The sequence below is a fragment of the Catharus ustulatus genome, chromosome 29, assembly GCF_009819885.2.
Source record: "Catharus ustulatus isolate bCatUst1 chromosome 29, bCatUst1.pri.v2, whole genome shotgun sequence".
NCBI lineage: Eukaryota > Metazoa > Chordata > Aves > Passeriformes > Turdidae > Catharus > Catharus ustulatus.
In genome coordinates this window covers 1,559,997-1,572,179 of record NC_046249.1, presented here as the reverse complement: position 1 = coordinate 1,572,179, position 12,183 = coordinate 1,559,997, and the positions used below count along the sequence as shown (strand labels likewise).

The 12,183-nt window shown below is 63.5% G+C and overlaps 3 protein-coding genes across 4 annotated transcripts; 1 reads left to right on the top strand and 2 right to left on the bottom strand.

Annotated features, from left to right (window-relative positions):
* Positions 1 to 373: 373 nt before the first annotated feature.
* UBA52 (ubiquitin A-52 residue ribosomal protein fusion product 1) lies at positions 374 to 1,549 on the bottom strand. 2 transcript variants are annotated; one of them, XM_033082249.1, is made up of 5 exons: positions 1,479 to 1,549; positions 986 to 1,104; positions 819 to 905; positions 626 to 728; positions 374 to 514 (listed from the first exon to the last, which is right to left on the bottom strand). In XM_033082249.1, exons 2-5 carry the CDS (start codon positions 1,086 to 1,088, stop codon positions 421 to 423), a joined length of 387 nt encoding a protein of 128 aa, XP_032938140.1. In that variant the 5' UTR covers positions 1,089 to 1,104; positions 1,479 to 1,549; the 3' UTR covers positions 374 to 420. The 2 variants fall into 2 exon arrangements, with proteins under 2 accessions (XP_032938140.1, XP_042635977.1); XM_042780043.1 differs by having other exon boundaries at positions 1,488 to 1,549.
* Positions 1,550 to 3,152: 1,603 nt separating this feature from the next.
* KXD1 (KxDL motif containing 1) lies at positions 3,153 to 5,363 on the bottom strand. Its single transcript, XM_033082409.2, has 5 exons — positions 5,257 to 5,363; positions 4,850 to 4,950; positions 4,602 to 4,754; positions 4,134 to 4,180; positions 3,153 to 3,598 (listed from the first exon to the last, which is right to left on the bottom strand). Exons 2-5 carry the CDS (start codon positions 4,942 to 4,944, stop codon positions 3,363 to 3,365), a joined length of 531 nt encoding a protein of 176 aa, XP_032938300.1. The 5' UTR covers positions 4,945 to 4,950; positions 5,257 to 5,363; the 3' UTR covers positions 3,153 to 3,362.
* A 420-nt stretch (positions 5,364 to 5,783) lies between these two features.
* Positions 5,784 to 10,970, top strand: FKBP8 (FKBP prolyl isomerase 8). The gene is made up of 8 exons (XM_033082408.1): positions 5,784 to 6,252; positions 6,387 to 6,556; positions 6,788 to 6,876; positions 7,114 to 7,331; positions 7,406 to 7,578; positions 7,656 to 7,733; positions 9,622 to 9,759; positions 10,168 to 10,970. Exons 1-8 carry the CDS (start codon positions 5,976 to 5,978, stop codon positions 10,252 to 10,254), a joined length of 1,230 nt encoding a protein of 409 aa, XP_032938299.1. The 5' UTR covers positions 5,784 to 5,975; the 3' UTR covers positions 10,255 to 10,970.
* Positions 10,971 to 12,183: the final 1,213 nt, after the last annotated feature.

The following is a 12,183-nucleotide window of genomic DNA, read 5'->3' as shown; positions in this document are numbered from 1 at the left end:
CCCGTTTGTGTTGTGGGCACACAGCCAGGGGTCCTGGTGGGTTGGTAGGGGTGTCCTGGTGTCCATCCAGAGCCTGGAGTAGTGACCAGAGCTCCCAGGGTGTGAGCAGGGGGTGCTGGTGACAGTCACCCCCCAGTGCATGGACAGGGGGATTTGTGTGTGGTCCTGCTGCTGGTCCAGTCCCTGGGTGGGTCCCAGTGCCCATCTGTTGTGTGTTCATGGCCAGGAGACCCACAGGTGGCCAAGGGGGTCCTGGTGCTGGCCCAGCCCTTGCACACACTGACCACCACCCCCTCCATCCCTCCCTGCTCCCCCACCCCATTTATTAAAAACCACACATCAATTTGACAAAAAAAACACCAAAAAACAGGGCTAAGCGTTGCAAATTTTTATTAACCAGTGCAGGCAGGGCTGGAGGATCTACTTGACCTTCTTCTTGGGGCGCAGGTTGTTGGTGTGCCCACACTTCTTCTTGCGGCAGTTGACGGCGCGGGGGTGCAGGCGGGCGTAGCACCTGGGGGGGACAGGTCAGCAGAGCCCCGTGTGCCTGGGGAGGGGCTCTGGGAGCTCTGGGGGGCTGCAGGAAGGCGGGGAGGGGACACGGGGAGGGGACACGGGGACGTACTTGCGGCAGATCATCTTGTCACAGTTGTATTTCTGGGCCAGCTGGCGCAGGGAGGGTTCGATGATTCCGCCTCGCAGGCGCAGCACCAGGTGCAGGGTGGACTCTGCAAGGAGAGGGCAGTGTCACATCGGGGACAAAAAGCAGCTGGCACCCCAAAAACATCCCCTAAAAACCCTCAGCGTTTGGGGAGCACCTTTCTGGATGTTGTAGTCTGCAAGGGTGCGGCCATCCTCCAGCTGCTTCCCCGCGAAGATCAAACGCTGCTGGTCGGGGGGGATCCCTGTGGGGACAGAATCGCCGTGCTGGGGACACCGGGGGATCCCCGCGGGGCCACCCCGTCACTCCCGGCCCCGCCAGTACCTTCCTTGTCCTGGATTTTGGCTTTCACGTTCTCGATGGTGTCATTGGGCTCCACCTCGAGGGTGATGGTTTTGCCCGTCAGGGTTTTCACGAAGATCTGCATCTTGGCACTTTCTCACCTGCGGGAGGGGCGGCCGCGTCACCCCGGGCCGGCCCCGCTGCCGCCGTGTCCCGCCCCCGACAGGGCCCCGCCGCTACTCGACCCCTCAAATCCTCTCAGAGCCCCGTTCCCGAGCATCCCTGCCGGGATCCAGCCCCGCTCTCCCGGTATCCAGCCCCCACCGCGGGTTTCGGGGCCTTCCCGCGGGATCCACTCCCATCCCCGGGGACCCAGAGCCCCTCCCGGGGTTCCAGCGCCCACTCCGGGATCCAGCCCCTCGTCCGCGGGTCCCAAGCCGTGATCCCGCATTGCACTCCCCATCCCGGGATCCCCCGGCCCCTCCCGGGATCCAGAGCCCCCACCCCGAGCCCCGGGCCCACTCCGGTCCCGCACCGCGCGCACCCACGGCCTCGCTGCTGAGGGAAAGAGAGGCGGGACCGGAACCGCGGTCACGTCACTTCCGGCGGGTACACCAGCATCCCTCCGTGGGTTCCGTCACTTCCGGTGGAACACCGGTACCACCCCGGCACATCCTCGTCACTTCCGGCGGGGACACCGGCAGCGCCTTGTCACTGCCGGGGTGACACCGGCACCGCGGGACAGGGCACGGGAGGGTCTGCACGGACCTGGGACTGTCCCCTCACTGTCCCCTCACTGCCGGGTGACACCGGCACCGGCCCGGGACAGCCCTGTCACTGCCGGGGTGACACCGACACCACCCCGGGACCGTCCCCTCACTGTCCTGTCACTGCCGGGGTGACACCGGCACCACCCCGGGACCGTCCCTTCACTGTCCTGTCACTGCCGGGGTGACACCGGCACCACCCCGGGACCGTCCCCTCACTGTCCTGTCACTGCCGGGTGACACCAGGACCGTCCCCTCACTGTCCCGTCACTGCCGGGTGACACCAGGACCATCCCTTCACTGTCCTGTCACTGCCGGGTGACACCAGGACCATCCCTTCACTGTCCTGTCACTGCCGGGTGACACCAGGACCATCCCTTCACTGTCCTGTCACTGCCGGGTGACACCAGGACCATCCCCTCACTGTCCTGTCACTGCCGGGTGACACCGGCACCGCCCCGGGACCGTCCCCTCACTGTCCTGTCACTGCCGAGTGACACCAGGACCGTCCCCTCACTGTCCTGTCACTGCCGGGGTGACACCGGCACCGCCCCGGGACCGTCCCCTCACTGTCCTGTCACTGCCGGGGTGACACCAGCACAGCGGGACAGGGCACGGGAGGGTCTGCACGGACCTGGGACTGTCCCCTCACTGCTGGGGTGACACCGGCACCGGCCCGCGACCGTCCCCTCACTGTCCTGTCACTGCCGGGGTGACACCGACACCACCCCGGGACAGCCCTGTCACTGCCGGGGTGACACCAGGACCATCTCCTCACTGTCCTGTCACTGCCGGGGTGACACCAGGACCGTCCCCTCACTGTCCTGTCACTGCCGGGGTGACACCGGCCCCGCGGGACAGGGCACGGGAGGGTCTGCACGGACCTGGGACCATCCCCCCAAACCCACCACGGCCCACAGGGCGCTGGGACTGCCCCACACTGACCCCACAGCCACAGGACTGGACCCAGAACCGGCCCCGAAGTGGCAGCAGTGCCACACTGAGCCCATGGAGCTCACAGATCCCCATGACAGGTCCCACAGCTCCAGGAGCATCCCAAAACTCAGCCCTCCTCCAGCCCTCTACTCTCCCCTCCATCAGGACCCCAACCCAAGCAGTTCCTCCATCACACCACAATGCTGGTGGAAAAGAAAGATCTGGACAGCTCCTGCTGCCGAGAGCTGCCTGTGGAGCAACCAGCAGCACCACGAGGGGCTGAGAACCAAAGGGAAACGCGGCTCTGGCTCATCCCAGCGGTGCAAAACTCAGCCAGCACGATCCATCAGCAGCAGGGACAGAGCTGCTGGGCACACAGAGACAACACTCCTTATGAAACATAAACACCTGTGCCCCAAAAAGGGCTTTTCTGCACCAAAAAATCTACACGGACGGTGGAGTTGAGCCGCTCTCCTGAGCGCAGGAAGGAGGGAGGACAAGAGGCATTTCCAACCCAGGATTTACTGATTCCCCCTGAAGCGAGCGGTGAGCTTACACCTCAGTGGCAGTGTGGAGGCAGAAGGGCAGCACCTTCCTCCCTCAGCTTCTCCCAGCCTTCGCTTCCCTCTTCCCGAGGAAAAAAAAAAAAAAAAAAATAGAGCGACACACAAATATAAATACAGGATAGAAAGTTCTCCAGGGGCAGGACGTGACTCCTAGTCCAGGCCGTTGGCCGTGTCCTCATCTGTGAGACTCTGTCCGTTCATGGCTGGGCCGTCGTACTGGCCTTGGGATAAATCCTCGAAATCCTGGCTGGTGGTGGGGGAGATGACGTCGGGGCTGGTGTCACAGGACTCGGTGCTCTGCTCAGAGGTAGCGATGGTGGTTGTGGTGCTCTTGGGGACGGGGTCGAAGTCGTCGTCGTCCTCCAGGATGGGGGATTCGTGGATGTCTGCGAGGGAAGAGGGAGGTGTTGTTTGTGGTGGGGACACCAGCAGAAAATTCCCTAATTCTGCTTGTAGCAGGGACTTTAAAAATCCCCCAATTCACCAGCATATAAATTAGTGGTTGTTTGCTATTTTTTGCGACTGGTTTTAATGGAATTAAGGAGTTTTCAGGATTTTTAGGGAGGCAGCCACAGGCCAGCACATGGACTTCTCATTCCTGAGAGATGCCTCACAGGTTCTTAGGAACAGAAACTCTTCCCACAGGAGGAAAACCGAGCCTGGAGTGCCAGGACAAGGGGAAAAGGGCAGGGATGGATGGGATATTGAGAAGGAATTCCTCCCTGGAAGGGTGGCACAGAGTGCCCAGAGCAGCTGTGGCTGCCCCTGGCTCCCTGGAAGTGTCCAAGGCCAGGCTTGGAGCAATCAGGGACAGTGGAAAGTGTCCCTGCCATGGCAAGGGTGGCACTGAACGAGCTTTAAGGTCCCTCCAACCCAAACCACTCCAGGACTCCGTGAATCCGCGCGTCAGGAATCACTCACTGCTGAAAGCCTCTGGGTACTGCTTTGCCAACTTCCCTTTGAGTGTCCTGGGGAGGAGAGAACAATCCGAGTCCGTGGGGAGCTGAGGGATCTGCAGCTGAGCTGCTCCACAGCTCCCTCGGCCTCCAGCAGTCGTGGACAACACAAAAAATCCCCAAACTGAAGGATTCCCTCCCCATCCCCTTGGAACACTCCATCCCACCCCTCCCAGCACACAAAATCCCACATTTTGTGCCCACCCCGAGCAGCTCCCGATGCAGCACAGCCCATCCCATCCAGAGCAGGATCACACAAACCCAAAACTCCAGCCCCCACTCCCTCCACGTATCACTCACAGATTTTCCCTTCCCCAACAGATTTTCCTTCTCACCACCCCCCAAACTCCAACTCGTGCCCCACTTTAACACCCCCACACCCCATCCAGCCCCTCAGTGCCATCTCCCCGCCCGTTCCCACCCCGTTTCCCACCGGATCCTCCGGAAGATGCTGTCCAGGTCCTTCTTCATCTCCACCAGGGTCCTGGTGTGGTGCAGGAAGCGCTCGTTCATCTGCTGCATGCGGACACTGGACAGGTTGTTGAAGTTGAGCAGCATCTCGTTGGTCTTCTCAAACCGATCCAACCTGCGTGGGGGAGGCAGAGGGAGCTCGGTAAAGATCCCGGGAGGTTCCCGGTGCCGGTACCGGGTTTCCCACCGGCCGCTCCACCCGGGACTCACATGTTTTTCTGGGCCAGGATGATGGCGTTGACATCCTCGGCGTTGACCATGCCCAGCACTCTCCCGCAGAACACCTGCGAGGCCGTGGGCTCCATCGTGACCTGCGGGACAGTGGGGGTGGCTCAGCCGGGGGGAACGGAGCGCCCCGCGCTCCCCGCACCGGTAACGGAGACCCGGTAACGGAGACCCTCCCCTTCCCCTCCGCCACAGCGGGTTCCACTCCGCCCTGCCATGCACCCAGCACCGGGTACCCCGCCGCCGTGCCCCGTCCCGGGGCGGCCCCACCCGCCGGTAACGGGGATCCCCCGGCCGCCCGCGTCCCCCGGTAGCGCCGGCAGCCCCCGGTTCCCTCGGGGACACGCGGGACTGAGCCCTCACTGGTGTCCCCAGAGCCTCCCACCGCGCACCTGCGGGAGCCCGTCCCGCCGCTTCACATGACGGGAACGGGAGCGGTACCGGGGGTGGCACCGGCGGCCGCTCCGCGCCGCTTCCGGGTGCGGAGTCACGTGGGGCGCGACCCCGCGGCGTCACCGCGCCGAGCCGGAAGTGCCCAACACCGGCGGGGCGTGAGGGTCACGACCCCCGCGGGCATCACGGAGCCTCTCCGGTACCGCTGCCAACCCCCGGCCCCGCTGCCCCCCGCTCCAAGGCGGCCGCGCTGGTGGCGGCCCCTTTAAGGCGTCGGGGGGGTCCCGCGCGCGCGTGGCTGACGAGCGTGCTCCCCGCCCAATCGCGTGGCGCGGTGGGCGGGCCTGGGCCAATAGGAGCAGGGGGGCGGGGCTTTCCCCCGCGCGTTCGCGGGCCAGGTGGGAGCGGCGGGGGGCGCGCGGCGGTCACGTGGGGCGGGCGGGGGGCGCGGGGCCGCCCCCCCCCCACGGTACCGGGCCGGGGTCGTGACCCCCCCCCCCCACCCCGATCCCACCGGGACCCCCCCATCCCACCCAGACCGAACCCCCCCCCCCCCGCCAGGCCCGATCCTTCCCCGGCGCTCCGGAGTCTCCGCTGTCCCGTTGCGCATCCCCCGTTCCCAGAGCGTCCCGGCGGTCCCGGGCCGGCGGAGCGTCACTGCCGGTAAGAGCAGGCCCGATCCCTGTCCTCTGTCCCCGCTCCAGGTTGCTCCGCCGCGATGGCGTCCAGCGGGGAGGAACCGAGGAGCGGCTCCCCGGGCCGGGCGGGCACCGGCCCCGAGGCGGCGGCGGCGGCGGACGCGGCTCAGCTGGACACGGCGGAGGATTTCGAGGTGCTGGAAGAGGAAGGCGAGGAAGATGAGGATGACCTGAGCGAGCTGCCCCCGCTGGAGGACGTGGGCCGGCCGCCGGCCCCGCCGCGGGAGGACGCGCAGCCCGCGGAGCAGGGAGCGGGGGACGCGGCCGGGGACCCGCAGGAGTGGCTCGATATTTTGGGTGAGAACCCCGGGCATCTCGGTTCCGGGGTCTCTCGGGCTCCCCCGGGGCTGCAGGAGGCAGAGAAGGGTGGGAGCCGTCGGGTTTTTCCCTCCCCACCGTGTCCCGACGCTCTCTGTTTTTTCCGTGCCCAGGGAATAATTTGCTCAAGAAGAAGACGCTGGTGGCGGGCCAGGGTGTGGAGAGCCGTCCCCAAAAGGGCCAGGATGTGACAATCCGCCTGAAGACCACGCTGGAGGATGGCACCGTGGTGGAGGAAGACCCTGCTCTCACCTTCACGCTGGGGGACTGTGATGTCCTGCAGGTGGACACTGGGTGGAAGCTCACCCGGCTTTATCACTGCCCCAGGGACCAGAGGGAGGGTTGGGGTCGGTCACATCCCATTTGTGCATCAAGGTGGCCCTTCTGTCCTTGCTCGTGCTCCCTCCCCATGATGTTGGCCAACTCAGAGTGGGCTTGGAGCAATCTGGTCTTGTGGAAAATATTCATGCCCATGGCACGGGGTTGGAATTGGATCCTGTGTTGTTCCCTGCAGGCTCTGGACCTGTGTGTGCAGCTCCTGGAGATGGGGGAGACAGCTTTGATCGTGTCAGATGCCAAGTACTGCTACGGAGCTCAGGGCAGGTGAGCTGGCAGCATGTCAGGAGGAACAGGGGGGTCCCAAAGAGAGCTGGGGGAGCTGTCCCCTGCCCACTGGTGACAGAGCTGTCCAACCTCTGCTTGCCATGACCAGCATGTGCTGTCATGAGTGGAAAGATCCCATCATCCCCTGCCCTGGGAGGCTTCCTTGGCTTGGATTTCTGAGCCACGTTGCTAAACCCAGCATCTGAGAGGTGACAGTGGTGGCATGGCTTTGTGCAGGAGCCCTGACATCCCCCCCAACGCGCCCCTCACGCTGGAGGTGGAGCTGCTGGCAGCTCGGGATGCTCCAGACCTGGAGCTGCTCAGCGGGAAGGAGAAGATCCAGCTGGCCAACCGCAAACGGGAGCGCGGCAACTTCTTCTACCAGCAGGCAGATTACGTGCTGGCCATCAACTCCTACGACATCGCCCTCAGGATCGTGGGCTCCAGCTCCAAAGGTACCTGTCCCCCCACCAGGAGAGGCCCCCTGGGCTCCTGGCCCTGCTGTGACCTGGCCTCGGGGTCTGTGCAGTGGATTTTAGCCCAGATGAGGAGGCTGAGCTGCTGGATGTGAAGGTGAAGTGTCTCAACAACCTGGCGGCCTCGCAGCTCAAGTTGGACCATTTCAAGGCAGCTCTCAAGTCCTGTAACCAGGTGCTGGAGCACCAGCCAGGGAACATCAAGGCTCTCTTCAGAAAGGGGAAGGTGAGGAGGGGTCCCTTCTGTGTGGCGTGGCAGGGGGCTGAGGGACAGCCCTGCTCCATCCATGTGTCACCCTGCAGGTGCTGGCTCAGCAGGGAGAGTACAGAGAGGCCATTCCCATCCTGAAGGCAGCACTGAAGCTGGAGCCTTCAAACAAGGTAGGCTGGAGCTGTGTGCTGCCTGTGATCCCCCTGATTTGGGGGTCTCCTGGGTGCTTCTCTCTTATCTGTGTCCCTACAAACCTCAGTGTCCCCGTTGGAAGGCTGAGAACCCCTGGAGGTGTCCCCAGCTCTGGGAATAGCCCCCAGAGCCTGGGGAATGATGCAGCACGTGGAGTGTGGCTGGGCTTGGTGTGTCTCTTATCTCCACGTTGACCTTTGGTCCTGACAGTGACAGGACTCCCTGGCAGCCCATCCGTGCTCCAGCCATGCCTTGGGGATGGTCCAGGCTGCTCCAGGTTCCCCAGGTGGCTCGGGCAGTTGGTGCTGTGGTTGAGGGAAGTGGGGCAGAGCTGAGTCCCCACAAACTCGCCGAGCAGCCCCAGGAGTGAATCACTGGGTGGTGGGAGCAGCCAGACCTCAGTCCAGCACCCGGGCAGGGCGAGCTCTGGGTCAGGAATTTCCTGTCAGTTAATGATCAGCTGCAGGACTGGAGCCTCGGGAGAAATCAAAAACCAGTGCCAGGAAATGACCACAGCAGGAGCGAGACTGGGAGGAGACAGGGAGGTGTTGCCTGCACAGGGCTGTCCTGGGGGTCTTGGTTCTCCAGATGGGCTTTAATCCTTGTCTGGATCTGTTGTATCCATTTCTTTCATGGGGATTTCACCAGACCATCAGGATTTGTGTCATGATCCAGCCCCTGAAGGTCACAGATGGGACGTGGCACAAGCAGGTGCTTGGTGACCCCACAGCACCTTCAGGGGTGGTGTGAGCACCCTTGGAAGGGTGAGCAGGACCCCAAACCCTTCCTTTCCCAGCAAGGTCAGGCTGGAGAGGGAGCAGCACCCCTGGCACGTCCCTGGGCAGGGCGGCTGCTCCCCAGTTCCGATGGAGCTTTTAATTGGAGAGGGCTGGAAAATCCGAATGCCCGGCAGTGACGTGTCCAGTGAAACCACAAGTACAGCAAATTACTGCCCTCCCCAGCTGTTCCCCGGGGAAGTGGCTGTGCTGCTCCAGTCTTGGCGTGGGTGACTCAGGGGCCACGGCTACCGGTGCTGAAAACACTCCAGAAATGTTTGGCTCCACCTGCCCCCAGCCAGGCTGTCACAGACATCCCTTCTCCTGACCCCTTGGAAATGTTCTGGGGGATGCTGATGGTTGTCTTGCACTGCTGAGCTCTGAGCAGGAGCGTTCTGTGCTCCAGACATCCAAATTTTGGTGTTGGGGGCAGCTTTTCCCAGCGTGGCACGGGCTGGCAGGGTTGGTGTTTTCGGGATGTGTCCCCCAGCAGAGGGCACAGCACGGCTGTGCCACCAGGGCCACCACAACGTCCTTGTGCCACCCTGCCCTGCTCAGCTCCCTGGCTCTTCCTGCTGCTTTTGGGGAGCCTGTGGGCCCCACGCAGGACTCAGAGCCTTTTCCTGCCCCAGCAGGGCAGGTGTGGGCACGCTGTGGGTCTTGCTGCAATCCCACTTCACACCAGGCTGAGTTTTAAGGCTGCTTTCCCAGCCTGCTTCCAGACAGAAAGTGGGAGAGCTGGCACACGTCTGTCCTCAAGGCAGACACTTTCCTGTCTCGATTAAAGGATAAAATCCCTTTCCTGATGTCTGGCATCAACGCTGGGCTCTGCTCCCTGCTGCCAGGCAGGGAGTGGCTTGAGCAGCCAGAAAGGACAGAGGGGCACTGGAGCCACAGGGTGTCCCATGCCAGCCTGGCACAGCCCCATGGCATTGGGACATGGGGCAGGATGAGGTTTGATCACCCCCTCAGCTTTTTCTAAGCTCTTCCACGACATTTCTTGCACATCCCAGGGGTGGTGGGACCTGCTGTGGGTGACATGTCCCCCCTCCCTGGTGCAGGGCTGCTAACACCCCCCTGTCCTCCCCAGACCATCCACGCTGAGCTCTCCAAGCTGGTGAAGAAGCACGCGGACCAGAGGAACGTGGAGACCGAGATGTACAGGAAGATGCTCGGCAATCCCAGCACCGCCAGCACCTCCAGGAAATGCAAAGACAAACTGCCCTGGGTAAGAGCTCTCAGGGGTGGCTGAGTGGGTGGGGATCCACAGGGAGTGTGGCAGTGTCCCCCAGGTCCCTCAGGAGGGACACAGCCCTGCTCCTGAGCAGGATGCGGACGCGCTGTGTCAGGACAGCGATCCCGCTGGGAGCAGGGGGCTGTGCTCTGGGAAAACACCGATAACAGCCTGGCTGTGTCCACCAGATCCCAGCCACGCCAGCTGGAGGGTCTGGACTTTGCTCCCAGCTGCCCGTTGGGAAGCGCTGTCAGCCGGGCAGCCGGCGGCACACGCCGTCCCTGCGGGCACAGCCCACACAGCGCTGCCTTTTTGGGATGCCCTGTGCAGGAGGCAGGGCAGGAAGGGTGGCACGTGTCCCCTGCCATGGGCACAGCCTCTCACATGTCCTCTGCCCCGCAGTCCATCCCCTGGAAGTGGCTCTTTGGCGCGACAGCCATCGCGCTGGGCGGCGTGGCCTTGTCCGTGGTCATCGCGGCCAGGAACTGAGGGTGGCACCGGGGTGGCCCCTTGGCACAGGACCAGCGCTGGGTCCTGCCTCTCTGTGCCCAGGGGCTCCCCCCAGGCTCTGCTGCCCCTTCCCTCGGACTCACAGCTCCAGGAACGCGGTTGTTTTCTCTGCCAGAGGTGCCGGATCTCTCTCCCGATGTTCCCTCCTGGCACGGGTGGGTGCAGCTGTGGGGAGGGAGCCACCGGCATTGCAGGGACCCCTGGGCAGCCTCCTGGCAATCAGGGGGTCATCCCCCAGCCCAGAGTGTGCCAGGGGCAGCAGGAGGTGCCACACACCGGTACAGCCTGGCCGTGCCCATCCTGGATGTTTGGATGGGATGGGCAGGGGGAAGCTCGGAGATGGAAGCTGTGGGAAGCGATGTGGATGTGCCCAGGGGATAGGCAGCGATATTCCCTGGTTCCTGGGGGGCTGCCAGGGACTCAGCACCCCACTGCCCTCCTCTGCACATCCCTGGAGCGTGCAATGTCCAAAGGAAGCCAAAGAAACCCGTGGTGGGAGGGATGGAGGAGGGGAGCGCTGGAGACCCCTGTCCAGGCTGTCTTCCTGTGGGTCCAAGCCCGTTTGGGGGGGTCCCTCCCTGCCCTGCAGCCCCCCCAGCGCCCACCGCTGCCCAGCTCTGCTCGTGGGGGGTTGTAGCACTGTCCTTGCACCCCAAACTGACTGTGAACTTCCCAAATAAAGGACAATTCCTTCACTTTGGGGTCTCTTTATTGCCGCACATGGGGTCACATAGAGTCTACGGGGTGGGGGGAGAATGTTCAGGGGGAAGCCTGGGATCCCAAAATCTGCCGTGGGGGAAGCCTGGAACCTTCAGGCTCTACCTGGGGATCAGGGGGTCCGTGCTGGGGTGCTCATGACGGGGGATTCACACTGGGGGAATAGAGGGGGGTACCCACCACAGAGGGTCATGCCCAGGGGGTTCCAGGGGGTTCATGCTTGGGGGTCTCATACTCAGGGATTTCATGCCTGGGGGATTCCAGGGGGTTCATGCTTGGGGGGCTCACACACGAGGATTTCATGCACAGGGTATTCCAGGGGGTCATTCTTGGGGGTCTCATACTCAGGGATTTCATGCCTGGGGGATTCCAGGGGGTTCATGCTTGGGGGCTCACACACGAGGATTTCATGCCCAGGGTATTCCAGCGGGGTCATGCTTGGGGGGCTCACACTCTCACGCCCAGGGGATTCCAGAGGGTCATGCTTGGGGGGTCACAATCAGGGATTTCATCCACAGGGGATTCCAGGGGGTTCATGCTTGGGGGGCTCACACTCAGGGATTTCATGCCCAGGGCATTCCAGAGGGTTCACGCTTAGGGGGCTCACACTCAGGGATTTCATACCTGGGGGATTCCAGAGGGGTCATGCTTGGGGGGCTCACACACTAGGATTTCATCCACAGGGGATTCCAGGGGGTTCATGCTTGGGGGGCTCACACACGGGGATTTCATGCCTGGGGGGTTTCAGAGGGTTCGTGCTTAGGGGGCTCACACTCAGGGATTTCATGCCCGGATGGGTCCATACCCGGGGATTTGATACCAAGGGCTTCCAGGGAGTTCACACCCGGAGGGTTTAATGCCCGGGGTGGGTCAGGGGGTTCATCCCTGGGGGGGTTCCCCCACCCGCCGCCCCCTCCCCACGCTCCCGCAGCGCTCCCCGGCCGCACCAGACCACCCTCCCCAGCATGCCTCGCGCTCTCATTTACATATCCCCGCCTCCCCGTCCCTACGGACCAATCCGACGCCTCACCCGGCATCACCCAGCCAATCAGCGCGCCCGCTGCCCACCTCCTCGCCCCAGCAACAGGCGCCCCGCGTGGGCGTGGCCGGCGGAGCAGCGCATCATGAATAATTCATAAGGGGGGGCGTGGCGGCGGCGGGCGGCCCCGGCGGCCCAGGCGCGGAGGGGGA

Bases quoted from the DNA above. Each gene is read 5' to 3' on its own strand.
- KXD1 (XM_033082409.2), bottom strand. From the start codon at position 4,944: ATGGAGCCCACGGCCTCGCAGGTGTTCTGCGGGAGAGTGCTGGGCATG. The intron at 4,181-4,601 runs GTGGGAAACGGG...TCTCCTCCCCAG, and splicing joins AGCATCTTCCGGAGGATCCG to GACACTCAAAGGGAAGTTGG. The intron at 3,599-4,133 runs GTGAGTGATTCC...CTTCCCTCGCAG, and splicing joins GTACCCAGAGGCTTTCAGCA to ACATCCACGAATCCCCCATC.
- FKBP8 (XM_033082408.1), top strand. From the start codon at position 5,976: ATGGCGTCCAGCGGGGAGGAACCGAGGAGCGGCTCCCCGGGCCGGGCG. The intron at 6,557-6,787 runs GTGGACACTGGG...TGTTCCCTGCAG, and splicing joins GGGACTGTGATGTCCTGCAG to GCTCTGGACCTGTGTGTGCA. The intron at 9,760-10,167 runs GTAAGAGCTCTC...TCTGCCCCGCAG, and splicing joins GCAAAGACAAACTGCCCTGG to TCCATCCCCTGGAAGTGGCT.
- UBA52 (XM_033082249.1), bottom strand. From the start codon at position 1,088: ATGCAGATCTTCGTGAAAACCCTGACGGGCAAAACCATCACCCTCGAG. The intron at 906-985 runs GTACTGGCGGGG...CTGTCCCCACAG, and splicing joins CAAAATCCAGGACAAGGAAG to GGATCCCCCCCGACCAGCAG. The intron at 515-625 runs GTACGTCCCCGT...TGTCCCCCCCAG, and splicing joins GACAAGATGATCTGCCGCAA to GTGCTACGCCCGCCTGCACC.